The sequence below is a fragment of the Haliotis cracherodii genome, unplaced genomic scaffold (assembly GCF_022045235.1).
Source record: "Haliotis cracherodii isolate W230 unplaced genomic scaffold, xgHalCrac1.p SCAF_10, whole genome shotgun sequence".
NCBI classification, from domain to species: domain Eukaryota; kingdom Metazoa; phylum Mollusca; class Gastropoda; order Lepetellida; family Haliotidae; genus Haliotis; species Haliotis cracherodii.
The window spans coordinates 37,148,016-37,167,281 of NW_027266265.1; the positions used below are offsets into that span (position 1 = coordinate 37,148,016).

Here is a 19,266-nt window from a genome sequence, read left to right on the forward strand (position 1 = left end):
ATTTGTCAGATGGGCTTTTTCTCCTTGAAAACCAGATTGGTTTTGTACCAGTATGTTTTTATCCTGAAATGTTTATAATTTGGTTTATATGGAAGTCAGTTAAGTTGTTGGATGATGGATTAAATACATAAGTTACGTATGTATCATGTATAACAACATGTATGTTCTCTGTGCGTCACAGTTAAGGTATTAAGCACCATGCGTCACAGTTAAGGTATTAAGCACCATGCGTCACAGTTAAGGTAGTAAGCACCATGCGTCACAGTTAAGGTAGTAAGCACCATGCGTCACAGTTAAAGTAGTAAGCACCATGCGTCACAGTTAAGGTAGTAAGCACCATGCGTCACAGTTAAGGTAGTAAGCACCATGCGTCTCAGTTAAGGTAGTAAGCACCATGCGTCACAGTTAAGGTAGTAAGCACCATGATTACTTCGACTTCGTGAGGGAGAGAGTCCGTGAATCCGTGGGTGAGTCTGTGGATGAGTGAGTTAGTCAGTCCATGAGTCCATGAGTAAGTCCGTTCGTGAGTGAGCGAATTTGTGAGTGACTTCTTGAATCCGTCAGTGATTCTGTGAGTAACCCAGTCAGTGCGCGAGTGAGTGATCATGATTGGTTGGTTGGTTTGTTGTTTAACACCGCACTCTGCAATATTCCAGCTATATGACGGCGGTCTGTGAATAATCGAGTCTGGACCAGACAATCCATTGATTGATATCATGAGCATCGATCCACGCAATTGGGATACGATGACATCCATCAACCAAGTCAGCGAGCCTGACCACCTGATCTCGTCAGTCGCCTTTCACGACACGCATAGTCGCCTTTTACGGCAAGCATGGGTCGCTGAAGACCTATTCTACCTATTCTTCACGGGTCCGAGTGAGTGAGGGATACCGAGATGCTTCATGTTTTTTATACATACATATCAGTAAATTAAAGATTCGGTTTATCGGGGGTTAAGAGAAACAATTAGGAACAACCTGAAACTTCAATTAGAGGTTGAGTTTATTTTTAGAAGATAATTCATTTCAATTTGTATAGTGAACTTCATATATGACTGCTCAAATGTGCATACACCATGATATGGACATCTATTTATTTTAACCTCAGCGTAAACATTTCAACTGCACTGGTACATCTCGGCACCAGGCAGCACTTTACTCCAACATGAGATGACATTTAAGAGAGAGCTGGTATTCACATTTGTCTCCTAAAGCCGATAAGGCCGACGTTCATTATCGTCTTGTTTATATATAATTAACATCCACATTAAGAGAATGTTCAAGCGATGCTAGTGAAAACCAGCCTGTTAAAATATGTAAAAACACTCAAAATTCTTTAAAGCGAAAATCCGAAGATTCTGTATCACGTAGAATGAAGTACCAACAGCAATCATCATCAATCAAACAGTGCAACTGGACACCAATTAAATGGGAACAAAGGTGACTGGACAGTGGTCAACCGTTTCAGCAGGCTTTCTAGACTCTCATGGCAGTCATTAAGAAGCGGGATTCCTGTTCTTCCGCATCGGATGACTCCAGCAATGCTCCCTTATCATCGTGCGTCTGCGGCTGACAGGTGTTGGTATTGGTTTATTGCAGGCAAAGTTCAAGGGAATTCTTGTCCATGGATTTCGGTCAATAACATAACATGGAAGGTTGTGGTTCTGTCATTTGAACTTTTGGAACCCTAAAGGGGCAACCATATTTTTCAAGGGGATTGGGGAGAGAGCAGCATTTTGGTTTAAGATGATAATTGTTTTAGGAGTTGATTTATTTTTTTCAGGTATAAACAGGTGAATGTGTGACTGGCATTGTACAATATGGTGAGTAAAAAATAAAGCGACAAAATCCTTTCCATATCAAATAGAAATCTTTGCATAAAGCAGAGTCGACTATATCATGTGTATGTGTTTATGATCACTATCAAATAGTGGTGATACCTGGTTTTCGCGAAAAGGTGAGCGTATCCAACGTACGACCTTATGGATAACAGCTTCTAGTTGTTATTCATAAAGTTGTGCGTTTTTCTTATAAAAAGGTGCTCGGTTAAAACTATAAACAAATAAACACAACGAACTGTATGCATCGGACATTTGTCTCTAATAGTTATAACAGGGCACATAATTCATTTTTCTACAATACGAACCATATGTAATTTTGTTTCCAGTACAAACAGGGGCTTGATTATTTTTTTAAAACATTCCGCCCCTCTCCCCTTGAAAATCAAATGGTTAGTCGGTAGAAGTTACTATCGCGTGCGTGACTAACTGACATTCCTATCAAGGACTAATGATGTGCCTGACGAGAGTAATAAAAGTAGAATATATTCGATGATCTTATTAAAATAGTAATTGAATCTTAACGTTAGTAATCATATCCTGTTTAGTGTTCGTGGCTGGTTTAAGTGTGTAAATTTGAGTTCGTGTGTGTGTGTGTGTGTGTGTGTGTGTGTATGAGCGTGCGTGCGTGCGTGCGTGTGAAAATATTGTCATAGTTTAAAGAACTGAACACCGTAGGAGTTTTGAAAGAATGAATGATTTATTTCACAGCCCCTTATTATACATGATATTGTACATAATTTTCCAAAATGGTTGTTAACTTACAAATTAGGTTCTAAGCAACATAGCATGATATATGAACAGATTTCATATGTAACTATTCTCGGACAGAGTTTTTGCTGATGCAAATTAACATAAATGCGGGTTGTACGTGAAACTGTCTACTCTCATAGTTACTTCTTAAATGGTCATTTTTTTCTCAAACTAAAAGTGGTAGTCATCTTAAATTGTAATTAAGTTTCATTGTTCACATTTCTCTAGGTATGTTTTCTTTGTCGCCAACGAAACTGTGCAAGGTAAATCATATATATTCAAGTATCACAGTGACTATATTATACTTGATAACACTGACTTGTGCACTGGCTCGCATTAGCCATACGTGTGCTAACTACGACCCGGGGTAGAATAGGTCTTCAACAACCCATGCTTGCCGCAAAAGGCGACTATGCTTGTCGTAAGAGGCTAGTAACGGGATCGGGTGGTCAGGCTCGGTCACTTGGTTGATGCATGTCATTGTATCTTAATTGCGTAGTTCAATGCTCATGATATTAATCACTGGATTGTGTCCAGATTCGATTATTTACAGACGGCCGTCGTATCGTTGGAATATTGCTGAAGGAGGCGTTCAACAACAAACATTCTTGTATATGGGGGAGACACGGGGGACCCTGCCGTCTTAGACTCCGCAATTCAGTCTGCAGATTAGCGTTCTAACGGTGTTGAGTCCTCCGATCTAGAGATAGAATCGAAACACACACACACACACACACACACACACTAAACTGACACGTCATAATGACAATAAATTGATGTTCAAAGCGCCGCAAAACCCAACTCACTCACTATGTATACATTCGGGTAGCATTTCAGTTTGGGAATCCGGACTCCGTAAACCCGGACGATTGACCTTAACGGGCAAATCTTTATATGTGATGCTTACAGGTAAGGTGATTTAACGAAAACCGATACATCAGGGTTCTGCACAAAGCATCGTTCACATCATCGACAGGCGTCGTGGGAGTGCATAATAATTCTTGTTACTGAAATGGATCTTAGATATATCCAATCCCCTGTTAATTAATATAGAAATGTCCCAGACATTGGACATTCCAGGAATCTGACCTACCTCAGTACATGACATTTCGGAATTCATGGTGGAACCATCTTTCTTAATATCTGAAGTCAACGGGTCACATCCGATCAATACTGGAACTGCATAACCCTTATACAACTCATTCACTTCAAAACATCGACCAACAGTAACATCTATGGCGTCAATATTTTGGATCTAAATGTAGGAATCGTTGGATGGTATCAAATAATTACTTTTGAACTGGAGACCATCAAAATCTAACTGGGGAGATTGACTTCTACATTTACCACACTCGGAGATACACGTATTGTTATGTTGGGACTAGCTATTATTTTGTATGATTTGATAGACCCTTATTGCGGATCAGTGGCTCCTTGAATTCTAAGAAGAGCCGGTAGGGAGGACAGATCGTCATGTTACACTGTATGACAATCCATCAAACTACAACATTGATCGTGGTCAGGTTATCGGAAGAGTTGTAATGAGAACACGTTAGCATCAAAGAGCACTGACTCTGTGTTCTTCCTCCATTGGGATTTTTTGTGCTGAGCATCTTACTTTGAGGATTATTATTTTTTTGTGTGAGTGACAGTGTTGGACCGTGTTGGAAGGTATCGTGATTCCAGGAACGTGATTGACCATGGGGTAATTGGAAATATGGGGGAGTAAGATCTGCTTTGATAATTATGGCTCTGTAGAGTCATTAGGAAATATTGTGAAACTGTCGGAAACGTCTATAGGTAACTGAAGGTTCGCTACGTACGATTCGTTATTTTGGACGTTTGATAATCCGGGCCATTTCAATCCATAGGAATTCCGAGTAACAATATTAACTGCCGGCCTAAAAATGAATACACTTGAAAATCGATTTGACCAAAAAAGTTACAAATGTTATCAAAACGTTACTTGGCTGAATGAAGATAAAATAAATAACGACAAACCCATTTCCATATTCACAAGAAATTCATAACAAATCACCAGTGAATAACCATTTCTCATTTGTTTCATTTGTAGTCACCATCAAACATGGGTGTTTACTTTCTTTTGCCTGGCAGTTTAGTCCCCCGGAAAATTATACAGGTTTTACGTTAAAGTGACCAGAGGGATCGGGTGTTCAGGGCCGGTGACTTGGTTGATTGCATGTCAATGTATCCCATTTGCGTGAATTGATGCTCATGATGTCCAGAGGTGGTTATTTACAGTTTTGTTTGTTTATTGTTTGTTGTTTAACGCCGCACTCAGCAATGTTTCAGCTATATGACGGCGGTCTGTAAATAATCGAGTCTGGACCAGACAATCCATTGATTGATATCATGAGCATCGATCCACGCAATCGGGATACGATGACATGCATCAACCAAGTCAGCGAGCCTGACCACCCGATCCCGTTAGTCGCCTCTTACGACAAGCATGGGTTTGTAATTATAAAGACCTATTTTACATTGATGAGGGTGGCGTCACATGACAATAAGAGGTTTCACTGTACTTGTAGATGGTCTGGGCATAATGAAAGAGAGAGGATTTTAAGCAGCTTTCAGCAATGGTCATAGCCATTCAACGGGTGTTCACAAGACTACTGTCTTGATCGGGTATATAGTGTAATACAACTTTAATATCAGGAATATAACGGATTAAAACTGAATCGAAATCTAAGCACAAAATACGTCACTTTAATATACAGAAAGGCAATTGATGTATGCCAACATACTTCACTTCTTATTCTTTTCGGTTTTCTTATTCAGACAGAGGCATGTGTCTTTACCATCTTCCCGAGGTCAGAACTATAAAGTCCAGTTCCACCCTTGCTGAACTTGGCTGGAATTCCGGAATTACATCATATTTTTATCAAAGTGCTCAAGTGATTTTGTGCACTTTGCGACCCGTTTTATTACTATGTAGATCATGATTATCGAACAGATCGTCTTGATGGTGCGCCGCCTAGTTTGTTCGAAGCACATGCAAGTGGAACGAGATGTTGAATCTCATTGGTCAATTTGAGGGACAGAAGGGGCATAACTCGTAATAGCCACTGTTGGCGGAACGATCTAGCCTGGAAATTCCAGCGTCGTTCGGCAAAGGTAGAAACTGGACTTTAATAGCCAGTTTACGTCCTTGCCTCGGGAAGATGGTGTCTTTGCAAACTGACATCAATATGTGTCCGAGTCCACATTGACTAATGAGTCTTTGAAAGAGCACACTATGAAAGTAGGTAAATGGGTTTGTCGAAATCTGTCTTATAAGCTTTAATAGTTAATACGTTTATAATACATAAAGACGATGCTCTTATCATTTGCGCCATTTCCTGACAATTGTGATGTTTTTAGGAAAGGAGAAAAGTATTATATAATAATGGTAAAGGCCGTAAAAAGTTAAATCGTATTTTATTAATAAAAATAGATACATCAAGTGACATCGTGGTTACATATTTGCATGAAATACTTCGCAATGAACTGAGTAATATTACAAAATTGATGACTGTAAGCATCAGTTCCATGCAAACAAACCGAATGAAAATATTACTGAAGCCTGGTAGAGCTATAGTCGTATGTGATAGAGTAAGGGAATGAATGTTGGTTAATGCTGCAGTCAGCTCTATTTACAGCTGAAGAACGACGTCCTGTAAATATTCGTGTCTAGACCAGGCTAACCAGTGCTTGATATCATGAGCAAATATCCCCTGGACACGATGACATGTCGCCAACCAGGTCCCCGAGACCCAATCATCCGATGAACGTTTAAGTCGACTCTTACGACAAGCATGATATACTGAAGACATTGTACACCCTTTACAGTTGAAAACAGAAAGGTAAAATAAAAATGCGACGCTTTACAAGAAGCATGTACAAAAATTTGGAAAGACCTTCATAACATTCACGTACACGTACTTATAACATAGTTTCTTAGTCCATTTGTTGTTTAACGCCCCAGTCAACAATAGTCCAGTTTTATTCTGCACATAATCGAGACAATCAAGTGATTCATATCATTGCAATGGTCAGTCAGTCTGACCCCCGTATCTCATCAGTGGCGGCGTACAACAAGTATCGGTTGCTGACCCTGATCTTTACGTATAAAGTATGTTGATGACTGATACCAATTTACACATACAGTGAAGAAAAAAATGTTCTTGATTAATCTAGTTTAATTTTTAAAATACTCTTTTTCATTGTATTGATTGAAGACAGAGGAGTTTTAGAGAAGTAATTTCGATGCGCATAGATGTACACACACGTCTGAAACCTGTTTCTTCGCGAACACCTGGTGTCATCACTGATTTTCAGTGATCCACTTATATAATTTTCACCGTTGTGTTGCCTTTCACGCCCTTTGGAATCAGTGACTGGTTATTCTCTGGCGTTGATGGTATATATTTTATTCCTAATTTCTTATATGATAGAAAAACCTCTAACTTATGTCAAAATAAACCAGCATCTTATCATTTTGTTATCAAATGTTACAATAGTCGCGATGACCTTGTTGAGCTTACCTTAATACAAGAACATTTTTAAACTTGAAACTAAGGGACTGACCATTTGCTTTTGGCTGAGAAAATATATAAAAATGGTCTGTCCCTAAGGATGTTTGAGTTCTGATTCCATAGTTTCATGTCATGCTAAAACATTGTGACTGGACATTCAAACGGATTCAACGTATCTAATTCTATGCGACTTTTAAAACGTGTTATAAACCAGTGTTTCAAGCAAACATTTTTTGAAAGTCGTCACAACCTTCACGACAAATAAAAAGCTTTCGTTTTAATTATTAAAATCAGGATGCAATCATAATGATCAACGCTGCGTGATAGTCAAGTAGCTATTGAAAGGACATTGGTCTACAGTTCACTGACACTGGGCGTGTGATTATTACCCTACATCGACCTGTGGGCATGGTGCAAAAAGCAATCAGACTGAAGCAGTAATCATACATTGGCTTTACACGATCATGCATATAATGGAAACACGAGATATGACATTTGGACACGTCTTCATTATAACCCTAAGGGCAACTTCACCATACACAGAGAATGTCAAATCTTCCCTAACAAACAAATACATCATGATGTTTTCATTTTTTTAAGATCGTACATGAACATGCTTTTGCGTTTACGCTTTGCCAACGCCATTAACAGCTACAATGTAACGATGTATCCCGGTCCATTTGAACAGGCGTGAACTACATTCGATTACAAAACAACGGACAATATGATTAAGGAGTTTTAAAAGCCATCGCGTAGGATAGAACCCTATTTCCTGAAAAAAACACAGGAAAGATCTTAAAGCTTACTACGTATTCCAACCCGATGGCCTGCTGAGTGAGTTTCGTGTAATGCTGCAAGAAACAGTGTTTCACTTATATCACGGAGTGTCAGGTTAATGGGGGTTAAAAGGGAGGGACTCAGGTCATTACCGAGCACAGTAAGGCTGAAGAAGCAGGAATTGCATTCGGAGTAAATCGTGCCTGATCCTGGCACAGATAAGGGAGGCAATGTCACATAGCGAGTTGCCATGGCTTTGACCACAGGTTCCGTCGATTTAAGTTAGGGCCTGGAGTATATATTTCTGGAGTTGGTTAGGGATGGGAGTGTGAGGCCTGGATATAAATGTTCAGTTTCGCCTTTAAAAAACAAAAATGCCGTGACTCGAAAAAATAAGTATCTCCCTATTTTTTTATTTTTTTTTGTGGTAGTCCCTTACCATAAAATTATCAGAAGTATTTAAAGGCTGGCTGCGTCTTCATACAGGGCGTCCTCCGGAGGCGGTACAGAAGGCAGTGGTAGTTTTGGAACTCGGGGGGCATGTGTCAGTGGAGTCTTCACGAGTCCCTGGTACTTCATTTCGACCTCTGCGGGGGACTCGTACATTCCATCATAAGTATTTTCTCTAATTCGTGAAGATTCTGAAACTGATTCAATCGAAATACTTCCTTTTTATTCCATCAATTTGTTTTTTATTGAAACGTGCCCCACTCTTACTGTTTTCAATCATTGCCAGTGATTCAAAATTCAATAAGTCTGGCAGAGTTTTGAGATTCTTTTAATTAACGCAAGTAATGGTATCTGTAGGACAATTCATCATGACCTATATCCACGAAGCAGCACGGGGGACAGCGTAGGTTTCTTAAGGTGTATGCTTGTGGGAAGTGAATGCTGATTGTCTCCATTTCGATCGAAAGTGTTATCATGACTTCTGTGCGACTAGGGAACGATTTAACCCTTCAGACCAAACTTTTTCTCAACAAGACACCGTGGAGATTCCGGGGTTAGGACTGGTTCCAAGTAACCTATGATTAGTAGACTTAAATTTGCCTTATACCTCTGTCGGTTTTGACAAACCTTGTCTATTTTGTCATCCGTCAACTTCAAACCATTCAAACCATGCTATAGATGGAATTTTATTAGATTCATTCAGAACTACCTTTCATTTACCGAATTGACAACACTGGAGGAACAAAAAGTCTTCATAATAAAATAAGAGGGTTCATTACTGACAACTAAATTGGACAACACCACGTAAATGATACGACCGCCTCCGTGGTCTAGTGGTAGAGCGTCCGCCCGGAGAGCGGAAGGTCCGGGATTCGATCGCCGGCCGCGTCATAGACGTTAAAAGATGATCCTTGTTGTTACCCTGTCTGGCGCTCGGCATTGAGGGGCTAAAACAAGGACTGGTCGGCTCGGATTCAGTATACTGTGTCTGAGTGGGGTATTCATGTTAAACTGCGGCATGGTATCTCAGTGTGCTAGCACTATAAATCGGCATCAGTCCGGACTAGTACAAGCAGTCACACACACACACATACACACCCATACACACACACACACACACACACACACACACACACACACACACACACACACACACACACACACACACACACACACATACACGTCAAACCCCATTTCACCTCATCGTCAATGATACATGATCATACATTGTTGATTGCAAATTTGTCTTTACCTTTTGATCGTTTTTGTCTGCACAAGAAGGCGACGACAGCAACAAGGGCCACAACAACAATCAGACATACGACACTCACAGCGACGACAACAGGAGCTATGAACCCTTTCGGCATATCCGGTCGGTCAGTGACGTCATCATCTATAACAAAAGCGGGAATAGTTTCTCAGCTAATAGTATTACGTATTATCAGGACGGTCGTTTTCACATAAAATTATCACCTTCAAATTACCATCCTAGTACCAGCATTAGGCAAGCCCCACTTGGACAATTGTACCTCTATAGAAAATATTTTCTTTGTCAACCCTTCGTTTCCTTTTAAGCAATCACATTAGGTAACCCATCGTATCCCAATTGTGTGGATCGATGCTAACAATGTCAATCACTGGATTGTCTGGTCCAGACTCGATTATTTACAGAATGCTGGTATATTGCTGAGTGCGGCGTTGAACAACAACAACAACAACAACAACAACAACAACAATCATATTCAGATCATAGTTGTGTTTGGGACCTCACGTTTGTAGTGTTTCGGCGAGTGTTTTCTGCCTGGTAACGTTTTGTTACATTTGTAAAGTTTTGGTCAAATCCAATTTTATAGTAGACTTTCTTTTGTCTGTCAGTTTGTGTGGTTACATAAATGTGTAACTATTTTAAGATAGTCATGTATACTTAAGACATGTGGGGCGGTGGGGTAGCCTAGTGGTTAAAGCGTTGACTTCTCACGCCGAGGACCCGGGTTCGATTCCCGACATGGGTACGATGTGTGAAGCCCATTTCTGGTGTCCCCCGCCATGATATTGCTGGAATATTGCTTAAAGCGGCGTAAAACCATACTCACTCACTCACTCACTCACTCACTCACTCACTCACTCACTCACTCACTCACTTAACACATGTGCATACAAAACGTGTATAGTATCTAAACCAAGTATATATGTACCAACAGTGTAACGACTTACTGCTGGCCGATAGTCGTGGTCCTACATATTGCGCACATCCTTCAGAATTACAGATGGACATCGTGACCAATCCGGCACGGCGCTGGGGCTGATCCGATATAATGAGACTGACCTTATAACCAGATTTGGTCACGTTCTGTCCAAAGGTCAACACCATCATCTCCGAAGGTGTCATGACAGATCGGACCAGGTCATCAGCACCCATCTCTATGGCCTGTCCATTCATGAAGAATGTGTATGAGACTGGACTCTTACTGAGGACGAGGAGGTCTATTGTGAAGGATTCTCCTGGTGGTAAAACGAGCTGTGGATGGTCTGCGTCCTGAGTGTTGTTCACAATCCTTGGGGGTGCTGAAGAAGAAAACTAATTCATACTTCCACTCACAATATAATTATACTTTGCTTTGCTGCTAAATACAGTCACACTCAGTTTGTTCTTCACCATTATAATGCGCCTATAATGCGGTACACCTTTCTGCACAAACCCGCCCTATACAGGCTACAGCTTTCTTCTCCCACTCGACCTTCCCACACCTTCCCTCACAAACTCGACAAAGGAACACCCTTCTTATATTCACTCGACCTATTCATGCACACCCTTCTATACCCATTCGACCTGCACATGCACACCATGCTATACCCACTCGACTTATACAGGTACACCCTTCTATACCCACTCGACTTATACATGTACACCCTTCTATACCCACTCGACTTATACATGCACACCCTTCTCTACCCACTCGACCTACACATGCACACCATGCTATACCCACTCGACTTATACATGCACACCATTCCATACCCACTCGACTTATACATGTACACCCTTCTCTACCCACTCGACTTATACATGTACACCCTTCTATACTCACTCGACCTATACATGCACATCCGTCTATACTCACTCGACCTATACATGCACATCCTTCTTTACTCGCTCGACTTATACATGTACACCCTTCTATACTCACTCGACCTATTATACATGCACACCCTTCTATGCTCACTCAACTTATACATGCACACCCTTCTATACTAACTCGACCTATTATACATGCACATCCTTCTATACCCACTCGACTTATACATGCACACCCTTCTATACCCACTCGACTTATACATGTACACCCTTCTATACTCACTCGATCTACACATGTGCACCATTCTATACTCACTCGACTTATACATGCGCACCCTTCCATACTCACTCGACTTATACATGCACATCCTTCTATACCCACATGATCAACACATGCACGACCTTCTATATCCACTCGACCTAAACATGCACACCCTTCTAAACACCTTCAATCTTTATACGCTTAGTCGATCTAAACGTTTGCTCTATTGATTGATAACGTGTAATCTAAACGCCGATCAAACATCGGGGATCTGTACAATCAGGCAAACATCTGCATTTTATGGAGAAAGGCATCGCATGGCAGATGTTGCTTTTTCATCTTCTGTGTTGAGTAAGTATATGAATTAACACTGAGTATAGCTCTCTAGACGTTCAGGCCATCATCGGAAAGAGATTCCAAATATACAATTTGCGGAGATGGATGGAGTATACAGAGCCTGCACGCAAATCAGGCATGCTAGAGTCATTGTATTCTTTAAAAGTTGGCTGTTAGAAGTGTTAAACATACACTCGGTTATCAGTGTGATGTGTGGTATTATTATGACTAGCTTAGCTCGATTCACTTTGACAAAATTGCCCATTAATACTAAAAACGGGTAATTTACACGCTCGTACGACCAAGGACTCTTGTATGTACTTTTGTATCACAATTTATATTTGCAATGTTTTTGTTCAAGTGGAAAAATACATAAATTAATCAATCCGATGGCTGATGCATGAATGGTGAACGTGGATTTCACCGACCTGTTGTTCTTTAAGCGCATTCTCCACAATACACAGCTAATGCGAATTACCTTGCGAGAAATCACATTCACTGGAAGCGCTTGTTAAATCTCTAAAATAAATACCTTCATCTGAGTGAATAACTTCATGAATGACAATCGAGTTCTTAGTCTATTATATCAGGATTTAGATTACGGGGTATAAATGTAGTTACTTAATATGTCTATAAAATCGATATTTCATTTAACTGCAATTATAACAATCGAATGGAACACTACATGCCGGGACTACTTTCTGTCTGCCTCTTTGCCAGTTATATATGACAGGATCGTAAGAAAAGTTTTAATAAAACCAGACCATTTCTTTTTTTCTTCCCAAATAATAAATGTATCTCACCTCGTGACCTGACAAATGTCAATATTATCAGGTCACATTATCAAAGCCAAATATCTTCTATATATTAAATCTCTGTATTCAATGAACCGGTAATGGTTACATATATTGACCGCATTTTATCGAAGCACACAGACAAATCACAACCAGGAACAATAAACGATGACCAGTTAAGTTGCCAAGGCTGTTTTTAAGTACCCTGCGGGAATTACACTTCCTTGAATTTGTTAAGCTGCCATTTCCGTTTGATGGTCAGCAAATATAACGCAGCCAACATAAGAGAAGGATTATGAGCAATGATGTTCATGACTATTTTCAATACCTTTGACATCAACTGGTATCTTCCGTGTCAGGTTGTGATAGGAACCGTCATCCCAGTATTCCGCTGTGCAAACATAAACACCATCGTCCTTGAATGATGGTTCATAGATGGTCAATCCATTGCTTGACCTGTTGATCTTCTGACCAGCAATTTCCCTGATCAATGCATTCTGGTAATACTGAAGCCACCGTTTAAATTCCACAACATCGTAGTCACCACTTATGTGACAGGTTATCGAGAAGGAAGACGCATCTCTGGTTACAGAAACAAGTAATTTGGGCGAAACTGAAAATAGGACATCTTTACGTCAATAGTTGAACGTCAATATGATCTTTCATGACTGATAAACGATCGTGTTGTAAATAATAGGCTTTACCGTACCACGTACGTAGGTTTCAATCTTTACTGTTTTGAGTGGGTACAATTAGTTATATTTGGAGATTATTATAGTGATTCTGTGGGTAACTTTAGAAACTCTTAGTAAGTGAGGTCAGGGCTCAACATTAGGACATTAGATAAACGAAAAGGAAAACAAAATAATGTGAGTACAGAAATGTGTATAAAAATTAACCTAAACATTACATGCATTATTTTCGACAAAGTAAGAAGTAAGAGTCCAAAATGGTATTCTATAAAAGTTCGAATCGTTAGTTGTTGGTATATTTATAGTATCGAAACTCGCTTGACGACTAGGTTTCAAATTCAATTAAGGAATATTTAAGTTATGACAGAACACTGTGAAACTTACTGAATTTGAATTCTTACAGACCTTCGAAAATTATCCGAAGAGTGCAAAAAGATTACGATAATGCTGACAGGGATTCTCACTTGAGCATTTAATTACATCGTCTTAAACGATTTTCGAATTAATTATGTTCCATTAAGGACTTTTTTACGTAAAATTACAGTAACTACTTCAATCAAACGCCTTTAACTACTGTTAGCTTTAATAGTTAAAATTGTAAATCTGTATTCATGCACAACCAGGAAGAATTAGTTGAAGGAACAACGCGAAGATATATACTGATACCTTTTGAAGTGACATTAAGCTGTACAACATTGCTTTGCTGCCTTATACCATAGCGTTTACAATGCCACAGCCCGCTATCAGCCATCGTTACATTTGATATGTTGATGGTGACGATGTGCCTGCTGTAGTCGGTTTTACACGACAGGCGTGTTGAAACCGGTTGACAGGTATTAGAGTTGACATTTACAAATATCTTATCTTCATGTTTCCACTGCAAAATGTCACTCCTTCCGAGAAGGGTCCCGCTCGGTGCCTGACATGTGAGGGAGACAGACGAACCTGTTCGAGCTGGAGATGGTTCGTATGTCAGCACAAATTCTGAAAAAGGTCATTTTGATGTATTGGTATTAATGTTCATGGTCGTGAAAGCTTTTCGATAAAAACAAACTATTCCAGAACAAAATTATAGAAATACACTATTTGACTGCAGGTTTTGCTAGATTTCATGAAAACAAACTAAGTAAAGCTATCTGATATGAAGAACACTAAGTAAAGCTATCTGATATTAGGAACACTAAGTAACGCTATCTGATATTAGGAACACTAAGTAAAGCTATCTGATGTGAGGAACACTAAGTAACGCTATATGATATTTAGAACACTAAGTAACGCTATATGATATGAGTGAGTGAGTGAGTGAGTATGGTTTTACGCCGTTTTTAGCAATATTCCAGCAATATCACGGCGGGGGACACCATAAATGGGCTTCACACGTTGCTATATGATATGAAGAACACTAAGTAACGCTATCTGATATTAAGAACACTAAGTAACGCTATTTGATATGAAGAACACTAAGTAATGCTATCTGATATGAAGAACACTAAGTAATGCTATCTGATATTAAGAACACTAAGTAATGCTATCTGATATGAAGAACACTAAGTAACGCTATCTGATAGTAAGAACACAAAGTAACGCTTTATGATATGAAGAACAGTGAGTAATGTTATGTGATGTGAGGAACACTAAGTAACGCTATCTGATATTAAGAACACTAAGTAACGCTATCTGATATTAAGAACACTAAGTAATGCTATCTGATATGAAGAACACTAAGTAACGCTATCTGATATTAAGAACACTAAGTAAAGCTATCTGATATTAAGAACACTAAGTAACGCTATCTGATATTAAGAACACTAAGTAACGCTATCTGATATTAAGAACACTAAGTAACGCTATCTGATATGAAGAACACAAAGTAACGCTTTATGATATGAAGAACAGTGAGTAATGTTATGTGATGTGAGGAACACTAAGTAAAGCTATCTGATATTAAGAACACTAAGTAACGCTATCTGATATTAAGAACACTAAGTAACGCTATCTGATATGAAGAACACAAAGTAACGCTTTATGATATGAAGAACAGTGAGTAATGTTATGTGATGTGAGGAACACTAAGTAAAGCTATCTGATATTAAGAACACTAAGTAGTGCTATATGAAATGAAGATCAGTAAATAATGCCATGTGATACGGAAAACACCAAGTAACGCAATGTTACATGGAGAACACCTATCTGGTAAATAGAACTTAAATCATGCTTTCTGGTAAGAAAGAATAGTAAGTAATGCCTCTGATATGAAGAACACTAAGCCATACTATCGGGTAAGAAGAACAGTAAGTAAATAAATGCTATCTGGTAAGAAGAACACAAAGTAATGTTATGTGATATGAAGAACACTAAATAATGTTATCTGGTAAATAGAACTTAAATCATGCTTTCTGGTAAGAGGAATAGTATAATATCATGCCTCTGAAATGAAGAACACTACTTCAGCCATATAGCGACCTATCTGGTCAGAAGAACACAAAGTAATGTTATGTGATATGAAGAACACTGAACAATGTTATCTGGTAAAGAGAACTTAACTCATGCTTTCCGGTAACAAGAACAGTAAGTCATGCTCTCTGGTAAGAACACTAAATGACACTATCTGATTTAAAGAACAGTATGTAATGCTATATGATATGAAGTACAGTGAGTAATGCTCTCTGGCAAGATCACCAAGTAACGCTGTATGATATGAAGATCAGTTAATAATGCCATGTGATACGGTAAACAATAAGTAACGCTATTTTATGAAGAACACTAAGTAATGCTATGTGATATGAAGAACAGTAAGTCATGCTATCTGGAAAGAAGAACAGTAAGTCAAGATGTATATGAAGAACATAGCTACATTGTATTACAAAACGTTAGTAGTGCTATCGGGAATGAAGACCATTACGTAATGCTCTCTTTAATGGAGAACAGGGGTGGTCGGGTCACCTAGTGGTTAAAGCGTTCGTTCGTCACGCCGAAGACCCGGGTTCGATTCCCGACATGGGTACAATGTGTGAAGCCCATTTCTGGTGTCCCCCGCCGTGATTAGGCGTGAATATTGCTAAAAGCGGCGTAAAACCATACTCACTTAATGTAGAACATTATTAATACTATGTTGTATGGCGTCCACTCACCAGGCTTCCATTGATACCATGGTATTCCCTTGCTTGAAGTGAATCCAATGATAATTATCAACAAAGTCTTCTTGAAAGTATATAGAAAAAGCATGGCGAGGCGACGTCACTTTCACTCAAATCACTTTTCCAGTCTGCTATTAATTTGCGTGAGGATCATGGGACTACTTACATATTTGAGGAAGTGATACTTTGTTTCCAAAGTTCCCCAACAAGCATGTTAAAACGTCCTCATCCCAATGTTTCTATGCACAACCCGATGTTTCTATGCAAAGTCCATCACTTAAACCACTTGCCCTAGTGCCATTGACACCCCAGCGCAATACTAGTTACACATCCTGCATAGTGATATATAATGAAATTATTACATGAGGAAGATTAAATTTAGCTTGTTGGTTTGTTATTTAACGACGCACAGCTTAACGACGGCGACTGGTAAATAATCGAGTCTGGACCAGACAAACCAGTGATTGATATTGGGATCAACGATCCACGCCGTCGGGGTACGATGACATGGTATCAACCAAACCCGACCACCCTCCATTTGGTCGCCTCTTACAACCAGCAAAGATTGCTTACTCGGAATCCCCACGGGGCTACGATTTAACTAATTGAAGTGGGGGCCGTATACAGACATGGTGCAACATCAGTAGGCTTCATTCAAATTAGTATATTGCCTTACTATTCTTAATAAACAATTATTATATGCATCGATTTAATAGTATAAGTAGATTAAAAGGGGCATGTCTAAATCCGACGTGCAGCTCCAGCAAATGTCATTCAGATTATTGCTTTGATATTCAGCTGACTCCTATAACATGTGAGTGAGTGAGTTGGGTTTAACGGCATCCAGGACAGTCTCTGTAGTCGGCTTAATGAGGGAGGGATGCAGCTTTTTTTACGTACCCCCTTAGTGATGCCCACGAGCACAGGTATGGCGCTGACAAACCAGAGCGATCTTTGAATTCGAACCCACAATGAATTGTTTGATGTCGACCACTCAAGGGGCTATAGGGGTAGTGGGGTAGTGGTTAAACCGTTTGCTCGTCACGCCGAAGACCCGGGTTCGATTCACCACATTGGTACAATGTGTGAAGCCATTTATGGTGTCCCCCGCCATGCTAATGCTGGAATATTGCTAAAAGCGGCGTAAAGCCATACTCACTCACTCACTCTAGGTGCTATAATGATTAATGCGGCAGCATAGTGGGGCCTGTTGGATACGTTCGCTCGTCATGGGTACGATGTGTGAAGCCCATTTCTGGTGTCAACGATCCACGCCGTGATATTTCTGGAATATTGCTAAAAGCGGCGTAAAACCATACTCACTCACTTACTCTGTTATAAGAACAAGACGTAACATGTCACCACCCTCAATCAAAACGTAATTGGTATCGTTAAACAGTATCTTTACTGTCATTTTGCAAAACGTAACGACGTATGTAATCTACACATAAAGAGAATATACAGATGCGAAGAATCAAATCTCCATCAAACAGGTGCATTTTGATCTTCAACTAATTATCATTCAGTTTTATTATCTAGATCAATCTGTCTATCCTTATAATACAGAGACAATGTCTCAATTTCTCACCAGACATTTATTGAGTATAGACGTGGGCTGACAATTGTCTCAAGGCTTTTTGTGAATAATACGCCTGACAGAACTGTATTGTGTATAGGGTTTTTTTTAAGTGCCCACTGCACATCTGCAACATACAACTGATGTATTCGAATAAGATATCATTAATCGTGAGTGAGTGAGTGAGTGAGTGAGTGAGTGTGTGAGTGAGTGAGTGAGTGAGTGAGTGAGTGAGTGAGTGAGTGAGTGAGTGAGTGTTGTTCAACGCCACAATTAGTATGTATCGGGCTATCTCACGACAGTCTTTAAATAATCGGAACTAAAAACATGAACCCATGCCATCTGAAAACAATGACATGGAAAGGCAAGTATAAAATGTCAACGCCAGTTAATGACTTTGATTATCTCCCAAAACAGATTCCTTTGGGCGTAAACAGCAAAATAGTGAATATCATTTTATGAATGAATCACCACAATCATTGATGACACCAGCTGTTCGCAAAAGGGTAAGCATGTCCTGGTCTACCGGTAGCAAACATCACAATTGAAATATGAAATACCAAATATATAAGTTTTTGTTACCTAGCCCCGCACAGCAGCATTGCAATGCATGTTCAAATATCAAATATTTACTTCGCAACAACACGTACTGGTCTTTCGGTGGACCCTTATATCTCATCCTGTCAGATTCCCTATTGCTGGGTAAACATATTTCGTCCAAAGTCAAAAAGAACGCCACCTATCCTCTGTATACAGTGTTTCTGTGTGTGTTTCCTTGGATTAGTAATTACGAGTATGAACGGAGTTTGTTTTGATACAGAGAAAGTTCTCGTTGTTGTTGTTTGTTGTTCAGCAATATTCCAGATGTATGGCGGCGGTCTGTAAATAATCGAGTCTGCACCAGACAATCCAGTGGGTGACATCATAAGCATCGATCCACGCAACTGGGACACGATGCAATGCATCAACCAAGTCAGCGAGCCTGACCACCCGATACCGTTAGTCGCCTCTTACGACAAACATGGTCGCCTTTTA

General features: G+C 39.7%; 1 protein-coding gene across 1 annotated transcript; it reads right to left on the bottom strand.

Moving 5' to 3' along the window:
* Window positions 1-6,059: 6,059 nt before the first annotated feature.
* On the bottom strand, window positions 6,060-16,889 carry LOC139450189 (uncharacterized). Its single transcript, XM_071231868.1, has 6 exons — window positions 16,650-16,889; window positions 14,185-14,502; window positions 13,155-13,439; window positions 10,573-10,923; window positions 9,611-9,751; window positions 6,060-8,555 (listed from the first exon to the last, which is right to left on the bottom strand). The coding sequence occupies exons 1-6, from the start codon at window positions 16,741-16,743 to the stop codon at window positions 8,368-8,370; spliced, it is 1,377 nt and encodes a 458-aa protein (XP_071087969.1). The 5' UTR covers window positions 16,744-16,889; the 3' UTR covers window positions 6,060-8,367.
* Between the last annotated feature and the right edge of the window lie 2,377 nt (window positions 16,890-19,266).

What these genes read in the sequence shown, in the direction of transcription:
- LOC139450189 (XM_071231868.1), bottom strand. Translation starts at nt 16,743, where the DNA reads ATGCTTTTTCTATATACTTTCAAGAAGACTTTGTTGATAATTATCATT. An exon ending in ATGGTATCAATGGAAGCCTG is followed by an intron (nt 14,503 to 16,649) that starts GTGAGTGGACGC and finishes GACCTTTTTCAG; the next exon opens with AATTTGTGCTGACATACGAA. An exon ending in ACCACGACTATCGGCCAGCA is followed by an intron (nt 9,752 to 10,572) that starts GTAAGTCGTTAC and finishes CTTTTGTTATAG; the next exon opens with ATGATGACGTCACTGACCGA.